Source organism: Mesoplodon bidens, assembly GCF_964165515.1.
Source record: "Mesoplodon bidens genome assembly, chromosome: 18".
Lineage (NCBI taxonomy): Eukaryota > Metazoa > Chordata > Mammalia > Artiodactyla > Ziphiidae > Mesoplodon > Mesoplodon bidens.
Window position 1 is genome coordinate 51,486,921 of NC_138175.1, and position 25,667 is coordinate 51,512,587.

At 51.4% G+C, this 25,667-nt stretch overlaps 2 protein-coding genes across 7 annotated transcripts; one reads left to right on the top strand and one right to left on the bottom strand.

Moving 5' to 3' along the window:
• Window positions 1-350: 350 nt before the first annotated feature.
• On the top strand, window positions 351-9,071 carry QPCTL (glutaminyl-peptide cyclotransferase like). 2 transcript variants are annotated; one of them, XM_081217882.1, is made up of 7 exons: window positions 351-599; window positions 1,097-1,240; window positions 2,004-2,285; window positions 3,821-3,973; window positions 4,074-4,173; window positions 4,670-4,786; window positions 6,863-9,071. In XM_081217882.1, the coding sequence occupies exons 1-7, from the start codon at window positions 390-392 to the stop codon at window positions 7,081-7,083; spliced, it is 1,227 nt and encodes a 408-aa protein (XP_081074008.1). In that variant the 5' UTR covers window positions 351-389; the 3' UTR covers window positions 7,084-9,071. The 2 variants fall into 2 exon arrangements, with proteins under 2 accessions (XP_081074008.1, XP_081074009.1); XM_081217883.1 differs by having other exon boundaries at window positions 6,340-7,047.
• Window positions 9,072-10,458: 1,387 nt separating this feature from the next.
• Window positions 10,459-24,576, bottom strand: FBXO46 (F-box protein 46). 5 transcript variants are annotated; one of them, XM_081215688.1, is made up of 3 exons: window positions 24,507-24,576; window positions 23,652-23,747; window positions 10,459-13,418 (listed from the first exon to the last, which is right to left on the bottom strand). In XM_081215688.1, the coding sequence occupies exon 3, from the start codon at window positions 13,338-13,340 to the stop codon at window positions 11,523-11,525; it is 1,818 nt and encodes a 605-aa protein (XP_081071814.1). In that variant the 5' UTR covers window positions 13,341-13,418; window positions 23,652-23,747; window positions 24,507-24,576; the 3' UTR covers window positions 10,459-11,522. The 5 variants fall into 5 exon arrangements, with proteins under 5 accessions (XP_081071814.1, XP_081071812.1, XP_081071811.1 ...); XM_081215686.1 differs by having other exon boundaries at window positions 23,652-23,791; window positions 24,507-24,550; XM_081215685.1 differs by having other exon boundaries at window positions 23,652-23,826; window positions 24,507-24,550.
• Window positions 24,577-25,667: the final 1,091 nt, after the last annotated feature.

Genomic DNA, 25,667 nt, shown 5'->3' on the forward strand with positions numbered 1-25,667 from the left:
GGACCGTTCAAGTGTCTATTGATCTTTTGACTAGCGGTAACCAATCCTTTGCCTACATCCGGGAGGGGCGTGGACCTGCGCCCGGCAGGTCGAATGTTTTCCATGATCAAACGCTTCATATTGGCTTCCCCTCCTCCGCTGAGGCGGTTCCTACCTCTTTCGCGCTCCTTTTTGGGTTGTGCAACCCTCAGGGGAACCAACCCCCAAAGCTCCGGGGAGACAGGGAGGCGTGTCCTCAGAACGAAAGTCCCATTGGCTTTACTGCCCGCGGAAGTGTGGGATGGTGCAGCCGCTCTTGTTGCTCATTGGTCCGGTGATTCCACGGGGTGGGACTTGGCTGGGCCTAAACTCTATCCGCTGTCCCAGACCGGTTTCAGGGCAAAGCTGCCATGCGTCCCGGGGGCCGCGGGCGGCCCCGGCTACGGCTCGGGGAACGCGGCCTTTTGGAGCCACCCTCACCGCCCAAGCGCCGCCTGCTACCTCGGGCGCAGCTGTTGCCTCTGCTGCTGCTGGCGCTGGCGGTGGCCTCGGTGTTATACACCAGTTGGAGCGGCTGGCACCGCCAGACTGAGGAGCTGCCGCTAGGCCGGGAGCTGCGGGTGAGGCCGGGAGGGGACGCGGGCACTGCGGGAGCCCTGATTCCCCGCATCCCCTTCTCCGAGGTTTCAGGTTGACGTGACTTTATCTTTATCGTATTGCCCTAGCCGCAGGTGCCGCCGTCTCCGTCTTTAGAGCGCATGCCTCTTTCCAACGGAATAAGGCTTCGGGCTTGTTCTGTAATAGCGGTTACCCCGTAAGAGGAAGGGTCTGGAGGACTAACACTGGGAGTTCTGGGTTCTAATCCTAAAGTCATTTATTTGGAAGAGTCCCTTACTCTAGCTGGGCCTCGATTTCCCCCATCAAGATGGGGGTGGGCTGGGCCGGATGGGCTTGGGTGTCTTTCCCGAGTCTAGGATTTATCCTAGAAACCTCCGATGCTGGAGGCTGCGATTAGGAAGAGGAACTGGGGCTTCTTAGGGACGACAGCCCCCAGGGTAGGGTTGGAATGAGTGTTGCTTTCACGCTCTGTTCTTCTCTTCCCCACCCCCTTCCCAAGGGCCCGTCGATCGGAAGTCTCCCCGAAGCCGGGGTGCGGAGGGTGGTGGGGCAACTGGACCCTCACCGTCTCTGGAACAATTATCTGCGCCCCCTGCTGGTTGTGCGGACCCCCGGCAGCCCCGGCAATCTCCAAGTCAGAAAGGTAAGGGGCCCCACCTCCAACCCCTGACCCCGCAGCCCACCAAGGAAATAGGTATTCTGCCCAAGTGGCAGAGCTAGGGCTCTGGCTGGGCGTAATCTGACTCTAGAGTCCTATCCTGCTAACCACCAGACCACTGCCCTCTTTACTGCCCCCACCAAAATCTTACTATACGCTAAGCATCAACAACAGCCGGATAAGGTGGGCACCAATCTGACCTTCACTGTGTAGATGGGGAAGCTGAGGCGCAGAATAGTTAGGCATTTTGCCCAAATCCCACAGCTAATGAATGATATACCTAGGGTTTCAACCCAAATGGGTTGGCTCCAGAGCCGGTGTGGTAACATCTCTACATTGCCTCTCAGAAAGTATTGAGAGTCATTTGAACACTGCCTGAGTTCAAATCCACATCAGCCACTTGGAGTGTGACCTTGAACTAGTTTCTTAACTTCTCTGTGCCTCAGTTTCCTCATCTGCAAAATGGAACCATTGACAGTCCCCACTCCACAGGGTTCCTAGAACAAGGGCTTGGCACAGAGTGAGTGCTATGGAAGGGTGAGCTGTGATTAGTCTTGGCATCAAGAGACAGGGTCACTTCATGCCTGGCACTTAGTAGGTACTCAGCAGAAGTGTATCAAGGGAACGATTAAACCAAAGCGAGATCTGTGAGTCAACCTGACTGCTCGGCATGGTTCAGGTCACATGGCCCTTCTTCCGACCTTCTCCCCAGTCCCCACCCACTCTCCCACCTCTCTCTTGCCACTAGTTCCTGGAGGCCACACTGCGGACCCTGACGGCAGGCTGGCATGTAGAACTGGACCCCTTCACAGCCTCGACACCCCTGGGGCCACTGCACTTCAGCAACGTGGTGGCCACGCTGGACCCAAGGGCTGCCCGTCACCTCACCCTTGCCTGCCATTACGACTCGAAGCTCTTCTCATCTGGGTCAGCCCCCTTTGTGGGGGCCACGGATTCGGCTGTGCCTTGCGCCCTCCTACTGGAGCTGGCCCAGGCCCTGGACCTGGAGCTGGCTAGAGCCAAGGAGCAGGTGAGGAGCCAGGGTAGGGTGGGGGTGGGTGGGTGGGGACTGCCTCTACCTTGGCCCATACCAACACCATCCCGTGCTTGGTCTTGTCTTCCCCCACTCCACAACACAGCCACAGGGTCTTTCCATTTCCTGAATGTCAGATCCTGTCCCTTCTCTCCCACAGCTCTCACCTTGTTCCACAAGTGAGCCAGAGCCCTTCTCTTAGCCCATGAGGTGTGCCCTCTCACCTCTCTGGTCTCCCCTACCACCTCTCACCCCTCGCTCACTCCACTCTAGCCTCCCACCTCCTCTGTGTACCTCAAGCCACACAATTCACTCCCACCCCAGGCATTTGCACTTGCTCTTTGCTCTGCCTAGAATGTGATTTTCTCAGATATATTCCTGGCTGGCTGCCACCCTTCATTCAGATGTCCACTTTGATGTCACCTCCTCAAAGAGACCTTCCCAGCCACCCTAAAATAGCTCCGTCACTCTCCCATGCCTCATGGGGCTTTATGTTGATTTGTTTGTGTCTCCCCAACTAGAATAAGCTCCAGATAGCCAGGCCCTTGGCTGTGTTTATTTCCTGCTGTATCCTCTGGGCTGAGAATATTGCCTGGCATAAAGTAGGATGTCAATAAAAATGTATGGAGGGACTTCCCTGGTGGTCCAGTGGTTAGGACTCTGCGCTTCCAATGCAGGGGCATGGGTTCGATCCCTGGTCGGGCAGCTAAGAGCCCACATGCTAAAACAACAACAACAAAAAGATAAAAACATCAACCCTGTGGGAGAAAATTTTTTTTAAAATGTATGGAATGAATGAACAGAAACACAGATCTCCTCACGCTCCTCCCCTGCTCAGATCCCTTCCATGGCTCAAATGCCAGTGCCCCTGTAACAAAGCCCAAGCTCCCTGGCCCTTGCTGACCCCTTGGGCCTCTACTCAAACCTCTTCGGCCCCTTCTTTGGCCCCAGCCCTGATTCATGTTTCTTCCTCACCGGAGAACACTCTTCCCTCTGCTCCGTTTTGCCAGGCCAGCTCCTACTCAGCCTCAGTGCAAACATCCCTTTCCAACAGACCTGGCATGTTCCCTAGGCCAGATCAGGACGCTGTTGTTCTTGGAAGCATTTGCCCGACTGCATTTCATCGTTTGTATAATTATTTATTTGTGGGTCCGTCTCTTTTGCTACATGAACTTGAGGAATAACAATTACAATCAGAGCTAACCCTTGTTTAGTTACTGTGTGCCAGGCGCTGTCCTAGGACCTGGGTTCAAATCCTACCCTATGATGAGGACTGGTATTAACCCCATTTCTACATAAGGAAGCCGGTGCTTTGAGAACTTAGTAACTTACCCACGACTGCTTGGCTACTGAGCAGCCCAGCCAGGGTTTGAACGCAGGCAGTCTGGCTCCGAGTCTGTACTCTTGGCCACCGTGCTCTTCGAGTGAGGAGACTTAGTTTGCCCTCATCAGCTGTGCAAGCAGGCAGGAAATGTGTGTGCACTGAGGCTGAGGGCTGGCACTGCGCTGGCCCTGACCACTGGCCCTCACAGGCAGCCCCAGTGACCTTGCAGCTGCTCTTCTTGGACGGTGAAGAGGCACTGAAGGAGTGGGGACCCAAGGACTCGCTTTACGGCTCCCGGCACCTGGCCCAGCTCATGGAGTCTGCACCCCATGGCCCCGGCTTCACCAGGATCCAGGCTATTGTAAGACCAGGCCCCACTGGGTTCCGGTGTGGTGGGAAGCGGGTGACACGAGGCTGGCAGCATCCCGCCTGGCCTCTCCAGTCCTGGCCTCTCTCCCCAGGATCTCTTTATGCTTCTTGATCTCCTGGGAGCCCCCAACCCGACCTTCTACAGTCACTTTCCTCGCACGGCCCGCTGGTTCCATCGGCTGAGGAGTATTGGTAAGGAGGCAGGCACCCACCTGGGAGGCTGGAGGGAGGCCAGGCACCTGTCCTCTAAGGGGTCATCCAGCCTTCCCTCTACCTCCCTAGTCTCTCTCTAAAGCACTAGGGCAGAAACACAAAAAGACCCCCCAGCAGTCAAATGAAGTGATTACAAACGGGGGCTCTGGGGTCAGATAGCCCCGGGTTCAAATTCTAGCTCTCTTTCTTACCAGCTGTGTGAGCTTGGGCAAGTGGCTTCCTCTCTCTGAGCCTCAACTTCCTATCTGTAAAATGGGCATGATGGTTATAATAGGGGTATCTACCTCCTTAGACTCAGAGGGATTAATTGAGACTGGGAACACAGTCGGCCTGCATAAGGGGTAACTAACATTCATCCTTGTTGGGATGACCAGTGCTTCACCCCCAGACCCCCTGCCCTCCTCTGATTTGTGAGCAGGGGAACCTTTGACCGTTGAGGGGCTGACCCTTGCTCTCTAATCCCCACCGCCTCCAGAGAAGCGTCTGCACCGTCTCAACCTACTGCATTCTCATCCTTGGGAAGTGATGTACTTCCAGCCCGGGGAGCCCCCTGGCTCTGTGGAAGACGACCACATCCCCTTCCTCCGCCGAGGTACTTGCTGTGGGGAGGAGTGGTGGCCAGGGGTCCCAGGGAGCCACAGATACGACCTGGCCGTGGCCCCTGGTGGCAAACTGCTTAACCTCTTTGTGCCTTGATGTCCTCATCTGTAAGGATGGGGTTGATAACAGCCCCCATCTCAGAGTTGTTGAGGGGATCGAATGTAAAGACCTTGGACCAGTGCCTGGCACTAGCGAGTGTTCAAGAAATGTTAGCTATTACTGGTTGTGCCTCAGTGATTGCAGTTTCTTCTAGTTCTTGCCTCCCAAGCCCTTGGCCACCCAGCATAATCACCTGAGCTTCGAAAAATGCCCAGTCACATTTCAGGCCTACTGAACCACAATCTGGGGCCTCTACATTATTTTTACAAAACTCCCAGGTGATTCTGATGCACAGCCAGGGTTGACGACATCTGGTAGAGGGGTTCAAAACATAGGTTTTAGAATTGGATAGGTCTGGGTTCTAGGATCTGCAACTTACCATTGGTGACCTAAGGCAAATTACTGAGCCTCTCTGTGGCCCCGTTTCTTCTGGAAAAGGAAGAGATAGATACATACAAACACATACGTATGTATGTATTCTTTTTTTTTCATATGGCAGTTTTATTTTTAATTTTTTGAGGAAACTTCACATTGTTTTCCATAGTGGCTACACCAAATTTATGTTATATACTTAATCACAGGGTTGGGAGGATTAGATGAGATTAGATATATAAAATGCCTTCTTACACGGTGCTTGGCATATATAGTTAAGTGCTAAAAACTGCTTTTTAAATTTTTATTCTATAATTTACTCATTCAACAAATATACATTTGTTACAGTGCCTTTATTGATTCATTCACTGAATACTTCCCAAGGCAGGTACTGAGCTAGCTGTCAGGGATATGGTGACAGGCCATAATCCACCTGGCTCCTGTCTAGCAGGGGGACAGATATTTACCAAATCTGGACAAACAAAGAGTGAAACACTCTGAGGACAGGAACCCAATGCAGTGCAAGGGTTAGGAGCACACACTCTGGAGACACGTGGCCTGGGTTCAAATTCTGACTGTGCTCTTTACTAGAGGCGAGACCTTAGGCAAATCACTCTGCCTGCCTCTGTGCCTCAGTGTCCACATCTGTAAAACAGGAGTATTATAGTACACCTTACATGATTATTGTAAGGATAAAATTGTGTGTGTTTTATGGCCTTAGACTCAGGCCTGGAATAGAACATAAACGTTAACTATCAGTAAAGAAGACAAAAAGAGCCTAATAATGTATACCTGGCGAGAAAGGTCAAAGACCTCATTCCCTTCTTCTGTCTTTCCATAATCTGTTAAGTTTTGAGTTTTTCTAATTTGCGTTATGAAAATAATATACTGGATGTATTTTTAAAACGAACATGTACCTTCACACGCTGAAAATCATTGTTCAGAATTCTTCAAGTGCCACAACAGAGTATCTTCTGCTCGGGGGGGACAAGGCAAGGTTCCCCAGACGTGGGCCTGGGCTCCTGGGTCAGTTGGGGGCCACACACAAGCCTGAGCCTCCTCTCTGTCCTGCAGGGGTCCCTGTGCTCCACCTCATCTCCACACCCTTCCCCTCTGTCTGGCACACGTCCGATGACTCTGAGGCCAACCTGCACCCACCCACGGTACACAACCTGAGCCGCATCCTGGCCGTGTTCCTGGCTGAATACCTGGGGCTCTAGCCTGCCTGGCAGACTCTGAGGGAGAAGCACCCAGCAGCAGCTGTGACGAGGGCACCTGGAGCCGAGGAGCTCAGGCCAGGCCTGCCTGCGGTGTGTGCTGGCTTGTCCTTTTTTAACACCTTTGGCTCTGCTTGTGCTCTGACTGGAAGACCCTCTTTCTTTATCTCAAGCTGCCACTCTTCAAAGACATGGAAGAGACAGACCACTGTGGTGTGAGAGCCAAAGGAGTAAGAGCTTGGCCGCTGCCCTGAGGGAAACACTTGGGCTGCAGGTCTGCAGGGGCCAAATGCCGTTCTCCATTGTAGTCAGCAAATGGCATGTGGACCAGCAACACCCCTGACCAAATGAATTCTCTGTGGCTTATGTTTTTGTGGCAGTTCCTTCTCCAGAATGGCAGCCTTGCTACTGCATCAGTCCAAACCCAACTCCCACATGGATGTGCCGTGGGGAGCCCACAGAAGATGTGCTCGTAAGCAGGGAACAGAGGAGATGGAAGCCAGTACTTGGGAACTCCAGATTCTGCCAGATCCAATGGCCAATAAACCAGTGTTTCTGCAAAATCTATCCTGTAGAACTAGCATACATAGGTGTTGCATGAAAAGGGGGACCAAAGTGGGGTGAGACAACATTAAATGAGTTTCTTCATTTGCGCAATGTGAATTTTCAAGAAAGAGAATGCAACGTTCCCCAAAGTATTTCACCACGGAACCCCTTTATTGGGAAGCACCTCACAGAACCATGGTACCTCAGAAGATACTTCGGGAAACACTGGGTTTTGATAGTTTGAGTGTACTTATGGTAGAAATGGGTCAGACAGATCTAGACTCACTGTAAACTAGTTACACCAAACCATCGTTTCCCTTTTGGCTGTGGGTACAGGAGTGGGAGATGGTGTGTGTAACTGCAAACTCTAGTGATGACCCAAGAAATTATTTCCCAGCCCTAATTTTCAGACTTAACTGGGGTGCTTATTTAAAAATGCGGGGAATTCCCTGGCGGTCCAGTGGTTAGGCCTCGGCACTCTCACTGCCGGAGCCCGGGTTCAACCCCTGGTCAGGGAACTAAGACCCCGCAAGCTGCACAGTGAGGCAAATAAATAAATAAATAAATAAATAAATAAAATGCAGACTCCCAGGTCCCACCTACTGAATCAACTTCAGGGAGGGGCTGGGACTCTAACAAGCACCTGAGGAAGTCGCATGATCAGCAAACTTTGGGACATGCTGTCCTTAAGGATACAAGTTTGGTTCATTCACAGCTCCTTAGCAAACCTAAAGGGCACCTAGACAGGAAGTCCCGTGTTGGGCTCTGTACCTGCTGATTTCTTGACTTCGATGGAGACCTGGTAGGACACAGGGATGCCAGGCCAGGATGCAGGGTTAAAGAGTGAAGGTGAACGTCAGCCTCGCAAGCCAACTCAAGGCTGGCGAGGACTCGAGAGAACTCACGGGCTGAGGGACAATTTCGGTTCTCATTTTGCAAATGAGGTGGCCAGGGCTGAGAATTACGAACCAGTTATGGACAGAGCCCAGATTCTCACCCACAGCTGTGCTCCTATCCCCATGTCCTACCTCCCTTCCAAAAATCACCTGTGCTGGACCAACAGATTGTTGGTCAAAAGTAGCTCCTCCTGAGGCTTTTAACTCGCTGCAAGTCTGAGTGAGGTTTGGGGGGTGGGGACTAACAGCCTCTTAGAGGTGGAATTGGCAGAAGTTGCTGTTCAGAAAGGAAATTGACGGATATCAACAGCTAGGGGGGCAGGAGGGTCTCAAATCACAAAGTTAGTTCCTGTTTGTTCATTTCTTGTGTGGCAGGCATGGTGCCAAACACTTAAAAGTGCAGCAGGTCCCCTTAGCCTCACAGCCATCCCAGAAGTAGGTGAAACCATCACCTCCATGTTAGGGGAAGCAGTATGTTCAGTGACGTCCTTGGCCCCTTGCCTCCCTGCAGGTCATCTTACTGAGTGTACTACACGCCAGGTTCTGGGCAAGGGGCCTGGGCACATTTTCCACTTGAATCCAGGGTAAGGATCATGAGCCCCATTTTACAGATGAGGCTGCTGATGCTTGGCAAGGTGATGTTTCCCCCAGCTCCCATCTGTCCCCCAAACTTAGGCTCCCCCAGCTTCACACTATGAAGAGGCCATGAGGTGTCTTTGGTGAGCACAACTGTTGAACATTCCAGATGCAATAGCTCACATGTCAGCCTTTTGAGGAACTGTCAGTATTCTCATTCTTCAGATTAAGAAACTGAGCTTCAGAGAAATCAATTGCTGAAGATCACGGCTGGACACTTTCACTGCATGTGTCTAGGTATTCATTTCTTTTTATTTATCCTGCCTATGACTCACTGGGCATACCGGTCTTTTTACCAGTCTGGAATTTGCAATTATCGTGTCCTTAAATATTATCATTGCACCACTCTCTCTTCTGATTCTAGAACGCCAGTTAAATGTGTTAGACTTCCTCACTCTATCCTCCATAACCTTCCTTCCTGTTTTCTTTCTTTTTTTGGTCTCTGTGCTACTTCAGACCTAGCTTTAGTTCAATAAATCTTTTTTAAAATTTATTTATTTGATTTATTTTATCTTTGGCTGCGTTGGGTCTTCGTTACTGCGTGCGGGCTTTCTCTAGTTGCAGCAAGCGAGGGCTACTCTTCATTGCGGTGCGCGGGCTTCTCATTGCGGTGGCTTCTCTCATCGCAGAGCATGGGCTCTAGGCACGCAGGCTTCAGTAGTTGTGGCACGCGGGCTCTAGAGCGCAGGCTCAGTAGCTGGCACAGGCTTAGTTGCTCCGCGGCATGTGGGATCTTCCCAGATCAGGGCTTGAACCCGTGTCCCCTGCATTGGCAGGCAAAGGATTCTTAACCACTGCACCACCAGGAAAGTCCCTCCCTCAGCATTTAAAACATCTTCTCTGCAGTGTTCTGGGTCAGCCTTACCTGAGCTTGTAGTTCGGTGGGATCCCACCTCCTATTAGATTCACCTTGGACAGGCTTTGACCTTGATTTCTGCCTGCTTGTCCCAATAAGGCTACAAATAGGAAATCCAAGTTTGTTCACATCAGCAAATACCCTCAGAGCAAAAGTGGCTTCAGGGCCCCATGGGCCTTTCCCTTAAATTTTCGGCTTAGTATATCCTTAACTGTATTTTATTGGATATTTGATGCTTTTCAGATTTTTTTTACTTCTGGTTTTCAGCAGGAGAGTCCAAATAATCTGGCCTTCCCGCTATAGGAAACCAAAAATCCCACAAAACCAAGCCAAGATTCAAACCCAGGTTTCTTTGATTCTAAAATCTAAGTATTAAATAACTGCTATGATATAGCCTAGTCTCTGGAAATTTTGATTCCTTGATAAGAATGTCAGAGACCGTTAGCCACCGCTCAATATCCATTTTTCCTTCTTCTTTTAGTAAATAATTATCTGAATATTTTAAAGCTTTAATTACAGGGATCTTTAGCAAGAGTTTTTTGTTGGGCATAATGCATCCAACTAAAGGATTGCATTTCCCAGTCTCCTCTGCAGCCTTTCCACGTGGCTAAAGTTCTGACCAGTAAGATGTGCACAGAAGTACACTGTGGTACTTCTGGGAGGCAAGGGACTTCCTTTCCTGCAAAATGGTGATGGGTGGAGTTCCAGCAGCCATCTTGGACCATGAGGATGAGGGCCACAGCCAAAGAATAACGGAATAGTGGGCTAGAAGGAGCCGGGGTTCCCGATGACTTCAGGTCCACCATACCTGCCAAACACTGGGTTTCTAAAGAAATAAAAACTATCTTGTTTGAGCGTCTACTATTTTGAGGTTTTCGAATCCAAAATGACACAGATGAAGAGTCAAAAATAATCTCAGGCTAAGGGACTCGGCTAAGGATTCTTCTCTCAACTTTTTCCATTTCACCATGCACTGGCCCATGACTCCCTTCTCTCCCAAACCCCTTCCCTGAACAACACACAAACCAGTCTGGGCCCAGCCTTATAAATACTGATTTTATAGAAAGGACCAATTCAAAATTGGTCAGATGCCACACATTAGAAGCTTTCCAGAACCACAAGGATGAAAAACCAAAACCAAAACAAAACAGAACAACAGAAACACATCTCAAACAGAACAAACAAAAATACCCCAGATCAAACTGCCTGAAGGTCAAGGTCTTGGTTGACCAAAGGCTTCTAAAGAAACACATGTGGATGGGGGATGAAGAGACCCCAACACCTGAACAAGTACCCAGAGTGGAAGGAAAAACAACCCAGAAATTCAAACCCACAGTCCCTGCCCACCGGCCCCCCACGCTGTCCAGAGCGAGGCAAAGGGCTTCACAGCTTTTTTGCAGGGGGGAGGGGGGGAGAGTCATGGCAATAGCTTAAATATTGGGAGGAGGAGAATTTTTACACTTCAACTTTTTTCTCCTCTTCCCCTTTAGGGGAAGTAGAGAAACTGGTAGCTTGAGGTTAAGGAGAAAACTGATTTTTATTGTTTTAATGGGGAAAACGTCTAGAAATGGCAGGCTGCCATGAAAACTGCCAAATGTGATCTTTGATCTGATGGCCCCAATTCCTAAAGAGGAGGTGAGCCCTGGTGTAGTAGGTTAGGAAGGGTACCAACCCTGGGTGCTGCAGACTCTTGGGGGGAAAAAAAAAAAAAAACAGCTCCAGAGAGAAAGAACTGAGGGGAAGGAACGGAAGGGGGCCAGAATGGGGGAACCCTTAAGTAGTACCAAAATTAGCTGCCGTCTGCTCCCCGCTTGTAGATCCCTGGGGTATGAAGAGTGGCAGGGAGGGCGCTGGGGCTGAATGGAGAAGAAATTGAGATGCTGATAAAAAAAACACCCTACTTGAGGGTCTGAAGAGTAGAAAACCAGTAGGGGTCAATCAGAGTGCTTTCTTGGGTCATCCCCCTGAACACCATCGCAGTTCTGGAGGGGGATCAACGCTGCCTGGGCTGAGGGTATGGGCTGGTGACCCAGTCCTGACCCTCGGCTCCCAGGGGGAGGGGGTGGGGGTGGGCATGGTGGGCTCTTCCCCCCCCCTCCCCTGGCTTCACCTCCCCTCCTCCCGGCCAGCCCGGCCGCCCCCACCGCCTGGCCCATTGCAGGGCAACACCCAGTTGTTATCGTGCAGACCCAGGCGGCAGCCGGGCGTCTCGCGGTCGGCTCGGCGGCAGCACATCCAGTAGGAACGTCCATAAGGCAGGTCGTGGTGGTAGGGCTTGGGGTGCCAGCGGCAGAGCGACACATCGCCCTTCTCGTATCGCTTGCGGCACTGCTTGCAAGGGTCATCGCGGTAGAGCGGGTCGCGGCTCCAGCGCGAGTCTGTGGCCCGCACGCCGAACGCCTCAATGATGCCCTTGAAGTGGTGGCAGGTGCACTTGAGGGCCGCCAGGGCGCGCGTGGGCAGGAAGCTGAAGATCTTGACCAGCACGTGCTCAGGCAGCAGCAGCATGTACTGTCGCGGCTCCAGCAACCGCTGGATCTTGAAGCGGATTTCCAGGAAGTCGTGCGACACGTGCCGGTACAGGCGGCACAGGGAGGTGTCCACCGTGCCCTCAGCATCGTCCGGGCCGGGTAGAGTGGCGGGCGAGTCAGTTGGCGGTGGCTCGGGGGGCCCATCCGGTCCCCGGGGCTGGAGGAAGAAGAGCTGGCCAGGCGGGGGTGGCTCCTCGGGGCTGACGGTCAGGCACACCGTCTCCTCCTTCACGTTTTTGGTGCCATCCTTGCCGAAGAAGATGCACTCATCCACCACCCCCGTCACCACCACATCCACATGGAAGCCTGACGCGCCACAGTCCCGGGCAGGGGGTGGAGGGGGGGCCGGGGGAGTGTCCTCGGGCCTGGCAGGGGCTGGGGTCTCACCCTCGCTGGCTTCATCCGCCCTAGCCAGCAGAAACTCCACATTGCTGGGGAGGGCATCCCGAGAGGGGCTGATGAGCTGGTACAGGTCGCAGGTGATCTTGTCCTTGGCGCGGGCCCCAGGACCCGGGCTGCCAGGGTAGGCACAACCCGGCCGGCCCCCGCTCCCGTTGGGCAAGCTGCCATCCGGTGCACGGGGCTCTCGGCCATTGGAGATCCGGAAGGCGATGCGCACCTCCCCGGGGCCTGGCCCGGGCCGCTCCTCCTTGCGGAGGCCTTTGGCTGGAGGGTTGTCCCGCTGAGCCTCGAAGTGGGCCACGGCCTCCGCCACACGGCTGCAGTCCCCGCCACCGGACCGCCGTTCGGACCCCAGCCCCTTGGCAGGCCCACCCTGCTCGGCCGACACGTAGACCACAGGCGCTGGGGTGCTCGGGCGCGGGTAGCTCTGCAGGGCCAGGGCGGCCCGCTGTTCCACCAGGGCCACCATCTCGGCCACAGAGAGTAGGTCCACATCCTCACCGGCTGAGGCTGGGACCCCCTCAGCAGCAGGGGGCCCGTCTTGTCCCCCTGGGTCCGGAGGAGCCTTCGTAGGCTCAAGACAGCGCCTCCTCCGCTTGGCCTTGGAGCTGTCACTGCCCCAGTGCCCCTTGACCTTCATGGAGCTGGCCCGGTTGCCTCCACCGCACTGGTGGGCCACAAAGAAGGCCACCTTCTCCTTTGTATTCCCGGGCTTGATAACATACCACGTGTCCAGCAGGACTCGACCCTCGTCGCCGGCAGCGGCCGCTGAAAGGAGCGGGGCAGGCTGGGAGGCAGGAGCCTCCGTGGCCAAGGCTGGGGGTGTGTTTTCTGAGTGGGCAGGGCCATGGTCTGGCTCCGCCCCCCCACCTGGCTCAGGGCAGGCTGACGGCTTGAGGGCTGCGGAAGGCGGGCGCGGCTGGTTCTGGGAGTAGGTGCCAAAGGGCCGGGGGCACCACAGCTGGAAGGGAAGGAGGCCCCCTCGGTCCATTCTGGGGAATGGTGGCAGACAGGCGGGGGTTCACCACATCTCAGGACCTGAATGGCGGTGGGGGGCTCCACAGGCCACCTGGAGACAGGGAAGAGGAGGCTGGGGAGCTGGGGAACGGCCTGCCCTCCCAGTACCCCACTGACCTCAACATCTCCTGACCTGAGGGGACAGACCAAACTAGACCACTGAGATCCTGTTCCCGCCCCCCTGGCACAGGTGAGCAAATGGAAGGCTGCAGAGGGGTTAGGACCTGCTCCTGTAAAACTCAGAGTGTGACCGGAGCTGGCAGTTTGCTCCAACCCTCCGCTGTCTCACAGCCTCACTGGTTTCACTCACGATCCAGGGGCCTCCTGCTGCCATAACTTCTTAAACAGAAATGAAAGTACCAACTGACAGACAGCTCCTCCTTTTTCTATTTGCTCACCTAGTAACAGGTTCCTGAAAAGACAAGAATTCCCAGCCCTGCCCACAGCTACTGCAGCTTGAGCCCAGAGGAAGCAACAAGGTAGGCTGGGCAGGGGGAGAAAATCAGAGGTCGGAGACAGAGAGGTCCTTAAGAATTCAGCTCCTCGCTTTGCTCGGGTCGTGAGGCTCTTGAAGGATCCCTTAAAGCTGTGTATCCTCACCCAGAAAAATGCACACACTTGCACCAAGACTGTGCAGGTAATTCCCTTAAGCACAAACGCAGACCCCTGGGATGAGAAGGCCTTTCTAGTCAAGTTTCCTCAAGTTGCTCACAACTTGCTGAGTTTGAGGCTCAGAGTGGGGAAGGCTTACATAGCGTTAACACCAGGCCCTCAAACTTGTTTTCCAGACTTAGGGCTTGTAACAGTGACCGTTTTATTTTGCAATGACTTTGTGTGTGTGACCTAATCTGGAAGCAATTTTGCTAATGACTCTGACACGACCTCGTTCCACTGCAGGACCAACAGTCTCAATCCCTCAGTCTCAATCCTTCCCTGGCCCATTTCCCTCCAGACATCTTGAAACCAAAATACCCTTCAGGGCCTCCCTGGTGGCCCAGTGGTTAAGAATCTGCCTGCCAATGCAGGGGACACGGGTTCGATCCCTGGTCTGGGAAGATCCCACATGCCGTGGAGCAACTAAGCCCGTGCACCACCACTACTGAGCCTGCATGCCACAACTACTGACCCCGCGCGCCTAGAGCCTGTGCTCCGCAACAAGAGAAGCCACCACAATGAGAAGCCTGCGCACTGCAACGAAGAGTAGCCCCCGCTCGCCGCAACCAGAGAAAGCCCGCGTGCAGCAACGAAGACCCAACACAGCCAAAAATAAAAATAAATTAAAAAAACAAAACAAACAAACAAAAAACAACAAAATACCCTTCAAACATCAAAACTTCCACATGCTTACAGACTGGTAAAAGTAGTTTGCTGACTCCTGGTCAGACTATTTTGAGCCACAGGCCAAATCTGGCCCACTGCCTGCCTCTGCAAATAAAGTTTTATTGAAGCATGTGCATTTGTTTATGACTGCTTTCGTGCTATCAAGGCAGAGGTGAGTAGTAGCAACAGAGAACATATGGCCTGCAAAGCCTAAAATACTCATTATCTGGCCCTTTATGGAAAAAGTTTGCTGACCTCTGCAGTATATACGGTCCCTCTAAATTCAGGCAATACCACAGACACCACTAAATCACCATTTACTTCATAGCCCTGTACACACCATTCAAGATCTAGACAGCCTCCAAACATCCACAGACCCCAGAAAGTCCTAATCCTAAAAATCCTTGCCCCCCATAATCCCCAATCCAACCTACCCCAATACTTACAGCCCCTGCTGAAATGCCAGTTTCCTGCTTAAAAAAACAACTAAAAAAAATGCCACACAGCCCCTAAAACCTACAGAAGGCTAAGTTTACCAACCAGCAACACATCTAAAATGTCCAGGAATAGAAGCTACCACATCAAAGGCCATTCATTCTCTATAGATGCAAATGTATCCTGACAAAATATCCAGACCCTCTCAAATCCTGCTTTAAACTTCCAAACCTAAAAATATCCATCCCCTCCAGCACAGAAAGCCTCAATCTCAACGAACCCCTCACAGATCCCATGCCTAACCAAGAACTCAAACACACACAGCAATTTCCCAACCTCACAGATGACCCAAAAGACCAGTTTCTTGAAATCCTATACTCACCTCAAACTCTTTCTAAACCTCCACATGTATTCCCTAATTCCACAGAAGCCCCCCAACCGCAGAACAACTCACTAAAGCATAAAAGCTCCGTAACACATAAAACCAATCCCAAACCAGATATTTCTCAAAGGCCAAAAGAACCTCCAAAATACTCCCAAAGAAACCTTACAAAATGTTAATAAGCAGACATGAGCTCATGGCATGCTCGCTGGCAGCTTACTGGGTACTGTTCTAACAACTCCTGCTAATCCTCCCCCGTCCCTAGGAAGCAGGTAGCGTTATCAGTCCCTGTTTCCAGATGAGGCACAGAAAGGTTAAATCCCGTGTCCGCAGACAATCAGCTAGAAAGTCGGGAGAGCCGAAAGCCCACGCATTCTGGGTCCAGAATTGGTACTCTTGGACTCTTTTCTTTGCTTCTCAGTCTCTCCGTGGCTCCCCAAATCCTATACCCACCAAACACCCCAATCCACACGGGAGATCCCCTACAACACAACCGAACCTTCCACACTACAACAGAACGGAAACCAAAATCCCAAGGTGCCCCCTAAACTCAAGGGAACCCCAAAGTATCCCCACACGCACGCAAGAATGTCCCCAAGCCCCCAGATATAGCCTCCCCGGAATCCGCCAACCCCTGGGGCTACCCTCGAAACCGAGCCCCGCCCCCAAAGCGCCCCCACCGGCGAGCCCCGCCCCCTACGGCGGGAGAAAGTGGCTGCACACACGCGTGCGCACGAGTGGGAAGAGGGCCCGCCCCCTCGCTCCTTCCCTCCGGCTGTCGCGCGGGCGGGCACCCGGCTAGTTTCCCTCCGCCCCTTTGTTGACAGACGCGCGCGTGAGGCCACCAGCCAATGAGCGGCGGCCGTTCGGGGCCATGCCCATATAAGGAAGGCCTTGGCGAAGGGGCCCAACTTCGAAGAGGGAGGAGTAGGCGAGAGGTGACGAAGGGGGGTGTGGAAACAGCCGAGTGCAAGAGAGCGTGGAACAACTCCCAACTTCCTGCTAAACGGAGGGACAAGGCCAGGAACGAGGCCACGGCATTCAGGGAGAGGTTTATTACGACGTTTCCTCTCAACAGGAGCCTTGATTGACAGTTGAGATTTAAAGGGCCAAGCAGTTTAGGGATTGAGACTCCAGGGCGGAAGGAAGGGGGCAGAAAGATCTAAAAGTGCCTAGCTTTGGTAGGGAGCCCTGGGGGGCGAGATCTCCTGAGGGGGAAACTGGGCAGCGGGATCACCTAACCCTGAAAAACAAATGGGCAGAACCCTGCGATGGCTCCCGCGGCACTGAGTCTAAGCCTCTGGGCCTGGCATTCAAGGCTCAGGCCGTGTGGCCAAAAGGACCTCTCCGGCCAGCCCTTCCAACCAGGCGCCGCAAATCTGACTCTGAGTTAGTACAATAAAAGACTATGAAACACCTCAATAATGTTTTTTTTAATATTGATTACCTGTTAAAATGATACTATTTAGGATATAATTGAGTTAAAATAGTTAAAATTAACTCCACCTCCTTCTTTTGACTTTTTAAATGTGGCTACTAGAAGATTTTAAATTGCACGTAAGGCTCACTTTATATTCCTCTTGAACAGCACTGGCCTAGAACCTTTCAGTGCCAGGCGGACTCAAGAGACACTCAAAGGTGGCCCCACTGCAGGCATCTGTCCATCCCCACCACCCTGCCTGCTACTAACCATCCCACACATCAGAGCCAGAAGGGTCTTCTAAAAGTATAAACCTGACCTTGTACCTACCCTTCTCAGAACCTACCATAACTCCCCAGTGCCCTTGGGAAAAAGCCCAGATACCCCACTGGTCCAGCCTCGTCCTTCCCCACTCTTCCACACCCCCAGTGGACCCGGGTAAGCACCTGATCTGGCACACAGAGTAGTTAGGATACTGGGGCCCTGTCTGATCCTCGATAGGAGTTGTTATCTCCATTGTATAGATGAAGAAATTGAGGCAGGACAGGTTGCCTAACTAGCCCAAGGTCACACATAACTGCGAGTAGGGATATGAACCCAGGGAATCTGATTCTAGATTGCTGCGCTCTATTGTTTAATTATATATTCTCTGGGGTCTCAGCTCAGCCATCCCCTGCTGCAGGAAGCTAACCTCCCAGGCTGGGTCAGGCTCCACCTCTGGGCTCCCACACTGGCCTCCTTGCTGTCTATTTCTCAGAGTCACCAAGCTCTTTCCTTCCATGGTCTTTGCATCTGCTGTTTCCTCTGACTGGAACGCTTTGCTCCCAGATCTCCACATGGTTCAATCCCTTCTATCATTTGGGTCTTTGCTCAAATGTAACTTTAATGGGCCTGTATCTTTAACAGAGAGGCCTTCCCTGAGCTCCCTTCCTGGAAACCTCCCAACTGCCCAGAGGGAGACCTCCGGGTTCCCAAGTCCCGGCCCTGCCCACTCTTGAGTCATCACTGTCTAGAGATGGATCTGTCTCCTCCACTGGAGAGTGAACCCCCGGGAGGAGAGGAGGGAGGAAGAGTCAGAGGTATCATGCTCATCATGGTGACCCCAGCAACACTGCCCAGCATGGGACTGAATGGATCAAAGCTCCTTTTCCAGAGGCTCCATGTCGTAAACTCCATGAAGCCTGACAGTGTAAATTCTGTTTCACACCCAAGTATTCTATCTGTGTCCGAGGTCACTGGGGCAGAATTTTCTAACTTCCACACACTGAGCCCAGCACAAAGCCCTAAGCTAAGACAGCTTTTAGAGAATGCTCTGTGAAGATCCATTTATTGTAAAACATCAGAAGCCAGAAAGACTGAAAATAAAAAGATGGGAAAAGACTGACCAGGCAAATATGAACCAAGAGTCAAGGAGAGGAGTGACATTGCTGTTTAAAAAAAATAGTAACAACTGACAAGAGCAAAAGGTATTATTAGGGACAAAGATGGTGACAAAACAAACTGACCCATTATACACAAAAGTTCTCAACATACGTGCTCCTAATACTATGGCTTCAAAATATACAAAGCAAAAAACAGCAGAATGACAAACAGTTTGGCAAATCCACAAATGTAATGGGACACCTTAATATATCTCTCCATAAGACATTGGTTGAAAAGATAAAGTCAGTAAGGACCTGAACCACACAACCAACACCCTTGCTGGAATGCCCCCGACAATTGGAGAATCCAGTTTTATATCCCTCATCTGACATTCAGAGGTCCTCCTGTGTGCTGGCCCTGGGTTGGATGCTGGGGATACAGAGATGACGCTGAGTTCACCAGAAAGAGCTCATGGGAAAGGGGGCAGACATCCAAATAAACAATCATGGCCGACATGAATATATTACAGAGCAAATGATGATCACGACAGCAGTTAACACTGGAGCACTCACCGTGAGCCAGGCTTTGCTGTGAGTACTGTACAAATATTAACTCGTTTAATTCTCACATCATCTTACTATTTTTCATCTCGTTTCAGGGATCAGCCAGTGGAGGCATAGAAGGGCTAAGTAATTGCTGTCGGACGCAGCTCTGTGGCTGAGCTTTGACTCCAAGAGTCTGGCTGACTCCACAGTACAAGCGGCTCATTCACTGAGTATACGGAGCACTTTTCCTGGATCATCTTGTTCAGTCCACAAGGCCTTTGCACTCTCTGTTCCCTATGCCTAGAATACTCTTCCCCAGGTATTCACAGGGCTCACCCCCTCCTCAGATCACCTTCATGGGACCTTCCTTTTTTTTTTTTTTTTTAACTTATTTTATTGAAGTATAGTTGATTTACAATGTTGTGTTAATTTCTACTGTACAGCAAAGTGATCCAGTTATACATATATACATATTCTTTTTTCATAGTCTTTTCCATTATGGTTGATCACAGGATATTGAATAGAGTTCCCTGTGCTATACAGTAGGACCTTATTGTTCACGAGACCCTCCTTGATTGAAAACTGCAGCCCCTGCCAGAGACAGACATACACTCTCCTTCCCTGATTTACTTTTCTCCTTAGCATGTGTTACTATCTAATACACTGTAAACTTTATAAAGTTTATTGTCCCCTCCTCTCACTAAAATGAAAGCTCCCCCGAGGCTGATATTTTTGCCTAGTTTTTTTTTCCACTGCTGTGTCACCAGCTTTTAGAACAGCGCCGAGCGGTTGGCTACTATTAGTGTGGTCCCCAGAGCGGCAGCCGCTGGGAGTGTGTTAGAAATGCAATCTTGGGCTCTGCTCTACACCCACTGAATCAGAATGTGCACTTCAACAAGCTCTCTGGGGGACTGCAAGCACAATTAAGTGTGAGAAGCAACGCCCAAGCACATCACAGGTGTGCAGTGCACATTTGTTTGAACAAACCCCTAACACTGCCATACTGTCTGCCTTCTGCACAGTTGCTACTGGGGACCTCTTGTGAAAAACTAGCTGGTCCAGCCGAGTCCACCGGTGGAAATCCTGCTCCCAGGACCAAGGTAGGATCCCACCTCCTCCAGGAGCTGTGCTGGTGCCACCCTAAGCTACACAGGATCTCTTCCTCCTCAGGCCTCCTCTGGCAGCACCTGTCACCTGCCCTTGCTGAATGACAATGACCTGGGTGAAGGCCTCTCTCCCCTTCATCCTCTGGATTTCTGGAAGGCTGGGACCTCTCCTCAAAGGTACAGCTGCTCCAGCCTCCGCACGTGGCTCCCTGGCCTGGTTTAACATTTCCGGCTCCATCCTTTCCATGGTAGCCAGAGAGAGCTTTCCACACACAAATCAGACCACAGCACTCCCCTGTTTAAAGTTCTTCCCCGAGAGGTGCAAGTTGGCAAAACAAAATGAACAAACAAACAAACAGAACATGCCCAGGAACCGTTTCTCAGAAAGCTACTGGAGGATTTGCTTCACCACAGGAAGGAATAAACCAAGAAAAAGGAAGCTATCAGATCGAAGAAATAAGATCTAGCCCAGAAAAAGGCAAAAGGAAGGAATCCCCAGATGAAGGTAAAGGGAGCTCCAAGGAGGACAGCTGTGCAGCAGGTGGAGGGAGAACCTGCTTCTGTCAACGCACAGAGAAAGGAGAAAGGCTGACAATTAACAAGCTGAGCCTGCGACTTGAGAAGCTGGAAACGGTAGCAACCACAGAATAAGCCAAAGAAGGAAGGAAAGGATAAAAGTAGACGCCTGACTCCCCCACGCTGAGTCAGGGGATACCCCCCTCCCCCCACCTTGGGGTACCTCCATCCCATGGTCCGGGAGGTCAGGGTCGTGCCAGCACAGGACTGGGCACAGAGTGGTGCCCAGGGAATGCACTTGCCCACTGCCAAACAGGCATCAGTGGCAGGACCCCGGGGCTCTGCTCCTGGTCCTGCTCTTTCTATCCTCCACTGTCTCTACCCCGTCACCCCCACCACTACTTTGTCCACAATCCTGATCCATCCATGTCCCTTTATTGGCTTTTTGGACTCAAGGTCTGCTGGTCTCTCTCCCCCTCTCAAGTTTCCCTTTCTGACTAACAGCTGATGGTAGGAATCATCCAAATCCTCAGGATCTAGAGATCCAGGGTGCAGACAGAATCCAGACAGGGCCTCCGAGCACCCCAGCTTTCCCACTTCTAGGGGTGTGACCGTAGGCAGGGTTTTTATCCCTCTGTGCCTTGGTTTCCCCCACTGAAAAATACAGATAATCACAGTACCCACCCATGGGTTGGCTGCTGATTCACTGAGATCAACCCAGTAGAGCGCTCACTGCCAGCGAGGCACCAAGGAGAGGTTCAATACGAAGGCACCAGGATTATTAAGAAAAGGTGAGACAGAGAATTCCCTGGCAGTCCAGTGGTTAGGACTCCCCACTTCCACTGCACGGGGCACAGGTTCAATCCGTGGTCAGGGAACTAAGATCCCACAAGCTGCGCAGTGCAGCCAAAAAAAAAAAAAAAGTGAGACTGCTGAAGAGTTATCACTGAGGGAGCCAGAGACATCTCTCTTTATTTCACATTCTGAAATGAAACCGATCCTAGTCCCCCACAATAATCAAAATATGGCCATGCCTTTCTTACTGTTGGGTATTGGGTCTCACCTAGTAATTAAACAGAATTTACAGAGCAGCTACTGGGTGCCAGACACTGTTCCAGGCATCGGGGACATGCAGGGCGCAGGAGACAGAAATCCTTGTCCTCATGGATTGGAGAGAGGGGACAAGGAATAAACAGTAATTTTCAAGGTGCTACAGGGAAACAAACATACCAAGTGAGAGGGATGAGGAGTGTAAAGCGGGGGTTATGATCTTAATTGAGGGGTCAGGAGCAGGTGACAAGCCAAGTCTTTGAGAAAACCTGTGCTTTTAAGAGTAACGCAGCTTTACCAGAGCCGCTAGATATATACCATTCGCAATGATAAAAAAAAATATCATTTTGTATGAGTAAGCTTCAGATAAGCACAGGCTGAAAACACACTTAAGATTCGAAGAAAAGGCAAAATAACTTGGAAAGGAGACACATTTTCTAAGAGAAACAAATAAAGGGGGAAAACGGTGTCACATCACCCCGGGGCACCCAGATGTGACAAACTGGTACAGGGAAGAGTAAGAGGTTGGCAACTTTTCCCCAAACTAACAGGAGACCTGGAGACAAAAATGTACCTGGTACAGGCCCTGGCACATAGTATGTGCTCTATCAACATGGTGGACTACTCAAAGGATGAACCCCCATTTTCCAGAAGAGGAAACTGAGGTCCAGAGGGGTTAAGTGACTTGTCCAAAGTCACACAGCTGGTGGGTGATGGAGCCAGGATTCAAATCTGGGTGTGCTGGTTCTGGAGCACATGTTCAATAAATTTTTCTTGAAAGAATAAAATTAATCAAAATACTTCACACTTATTAAGAGCTTAATATGCACTAGGCATTTTATACATGTGACCTCATCAACTGCTTACAAGAGCCTCATGGCTGGAATGTGGCCCCATTTTACATATGAGAAAACAGGCCCAGAGGGGGAAAGCAACTTGGCCAAGGACACACAGCAGCAGAGGTGGGGGACAGGAACGTGGTCCCATCTGATGCCGATGCTATTAACCATAAGCTTTCCTATCAGGGTCAGACAATTTATGGGATAAACTCTGGAAGCCTCAAGACAAATGAGCCAAACTGTTTCAAAATGACTGACAAAGTTGCCAAACTGCCCAGTGAGGTCCTAATGACGAAAAAGTTGGGAGAAAAAAGCACACAGTTGTTAGAAATATTTCATATTCACAGAAACACCTGGAGTTGGGCCAGGCTGGGCATTGGCAAGTGAAATATTTATATTTGGCCGGGGCTAGGAATGGAAATGGGGACATATTGAGTTTCTGAGCACCCCCTCGGGGAGTCACCCTTGGGCTTGGGTGCCCAGGGGTAGAGGGTGGGTAACTACAAGAGTCAGGATATGGGAGGAACCTGGGAGAGAAAGGAAAGGCAGCCTGGCTGATGATGTCTCCCTCACTGGTCCTTCTCTACTGTCCTCTCTCAGGTCTGCGTTTCCCATTCCCATTCAAAAAAAAACCGACAACTCAGGTGTATAAAGCAGTTACTCCAAGCACTTCACGTGCTTACCCGCCCGAACCCTCTAACCTTCCTAGGGGTTCTGATCCCATTTTATAATTGAGGAGAGGCCAAAAGACTTGCCCAAGGTCACACAGCAAGTAAATGGCAGAACTAAAATTCAAACTGAGGACTGCTTCAGTTCTCAAGTCTCTGCCCTGCTCATGACATTGTACTTCAGTACAAGGAGAGGGGACTAAATTACAGTGGGGAGAGCACAGATTCTGAGCCAGGATGTCTAGGTTGGAATCCTGAGTCTGTCGTTTAATGCTGGATGACCTTGGGAAAGTTGCTGAACCTCTCTGTGCCTCTACTTCCTTTCTGTAGAATGGAGAAAATAACAGAACCTACAACTTAGGGGTGTTGTCAGAATTAAAGGACGTAATACATACAAGTAGCTAAGAACAGGGCCAGGCACTTCCTAAACAATAACTATTAGCTGGAATCGACTGTGGAGAACGCACCCCCCCTCCCGCCCCCGCATGTTTCTGAGCTGGGGTGTGCCCAGCTCAGTGCCAGGTTTTGAGAAAACGCCCCTGGGGCTGGACTAAAAAGGAGGGAATCCATTAGCACCTGTGACCCAGTCACATTCCTGGGGTGGGGAACTTCCCACCAACAGCTCTTAGACTAAGGACTTACCCCGAGCCGGGATGACGATCTTAGGAAGCCTCCTCTCTTCTCAGGGGCATGTTGTTCCCACAATAGATAAGGGCACTGAGTTTCAGAGAGGGGACACTTGCCCAGGTCACAGAGGAGTAGCAGAAGAAAAGATCTGAATGCTGGAATGTCCAGACACATAATCCGCTACACTTTTCTAATCCCATTGGAGAAACGAGAGTGCAAAAGGTCGTCTTTATGGCCTCTGCTGGCCATATTCATATTATCCTACAGTTCTGTGACTGTCCAGTTTATCGGGAGTCTCTGGCTGGACTAAGCAAACTATCGCTACAGGCAGGCCCCTCATCTCATGCTCCGCACTCCACCCACAGTTCTGTATCCTAACCTACACACCACTCTATCACTGATTTCTCTCTTCCACCATCTCAGCTTGCCCTCCTGTCCCCAATCCGATCCAGAGGCTCCAACCCACCGCATCCACAGCTGGCCTTTCCCTCGGAGCCTCCAGACCCCTTCATTCATCTAGCACTGACTCCCATGCCTTTCCACATCCCCTACGCTAAACCCCTCGAAATTGCCCCCTTCAGGGCCTCTGCCAGGACGCCCAGCCCCTTCTCCAACTCGGGACTCATTTCCCCAGCTCTGAGCTCCCTCACAATCAATCCCAAAGCTCGACTCTCTCCCCACCTTCAAGACCCATCCCCAGCCCCCATTCTTCTACTATTCCCTCCGGCTCCCATTTCTCCCAATCCCCTCCCCCAAGCGATCTCCCCTCACCCAGCCCCTTCTTAGCCCCTGCCTCTTCCCTCTCGCCACAGGGTCCCGAACCCCCGCCCGGGTTCTCAAGCGCCCCCGGCCCCCTCTCGGGGTTCTCACCATCTCCCCGCGCTGCAGCTCCCTCGGCTACGCGGGTTTCCCCCACTCGCTCCTCTCCAGCCTCCCCTTCCGGGTTCCCGCCCCGAAGCCCGCTGGGAATTGGAGTCCGGGCGGCCACGGACTACAACTCCCAGAAGGCAGCACGGTCAAGCTTGGAGGTGGGGAAGGAAGCAAACTGGGCGGGCTGAGGAAAAGAGCGACTCTAACTCCCAGGAGGTAGAGAGGGGGCCTGACAGCGCAGGCGCACAGAGCGCCCCCGTCAGGCGCACTGGGAGTTGGAGTGCAACCTCCTCCATTTTGGCCCGGGGTCCTTGGAAAAGGGATTGAGAAAACTGCAAAGGGGTAGTTTTTGTGAGGGGTGGAGAGGTGGGAAGAGCAAGTTTACCGATTTACTTAAACTGATTAACATAATAATTAACAGTGCCTTGTACTTTCTCAAACACTTTCCCATCCATTCTTCCCCCTGGTTTTCTTACCACCACCTCCTAATTTACAAATAAGGAAATTAGCCTTAAGCTTTAGGAGGGAGGATAGCTCCATGCACTAGAAATGTGTACATATCATAGAAGATTCACGAAGACAGGCACCTTTTTGTATCCTGTTCAAGCACACAGAAGAGTGTAAATAAACGTTGAGTAAATATCTATTGTATGTTAATTATATGCCAGACACTCTGCACAGAACCCAAGAATTATCCCAAACTTATAAAAACTAAGGCAGAAAGAGATTGAGATTCTTCTCCAGGGCAACACAGCAAGAAAGTGATTTGAACTGAAATGTGTTGGACCCCAGGGCCTCTGCTCTCCACTAGGTTGCTAGATCGTCTCCCCTTAAGCTATATTTTCCTGTCCATCCTCCACGGTCCATGAGAGTGAACTTTCTAAAATGGAAAGTTTGCTATATTAAGGAACATAACAACTTCATGAGGGGAACTGCCATTAAGGCTCGATTCCAATGGCCCTCCTCTGAATCTTTTCTCAATTTATCTCTCTTTAATGCAGCCTCTGCCTCACTAGATTCTCACGGTCTGTGAGCCTTCCCAACTGCACTGGGAAGACTTTGGCTAAATTCCCAACTTCTAGCATAGCGCTTGGCATAGGCCCTCATTAGACATGCGCTAAAGGGAAAAGTTGGCAACGGGACACCAGAGGTTGGGAAGGG

Coding starts and splice junctions, on each gene's coding strand:
- QPCTL (XM_081217882.1), top strand. CDS start 390: ATGCGTCCCGGGGGCCGCGGGCGGCCCCGGCTACGGCTCGGGGAACGC. Junction 600..1,096: donor CGCTAGGCCGGGAGCTGCGG/GTGAGGCCGGGA, acceptor CCCCTTCCCAAG/GGCCCGTCGATCGGAAGTCT. Junction 1,241..2,003: donor GCAATCTCCAAGTCAGAAAG/GTAAGGGGCCCC, acceptor TCTTGCCACTAG/TTCCTGGAGGCCACACTGCG.
- FBXO46 (XM_081215688.1), bottom strand. CDS start 13,340: ATGGACCGAGGGGGCCTCCTTCCCTTCCAGCTGTGGTGCCCCCGGCCC.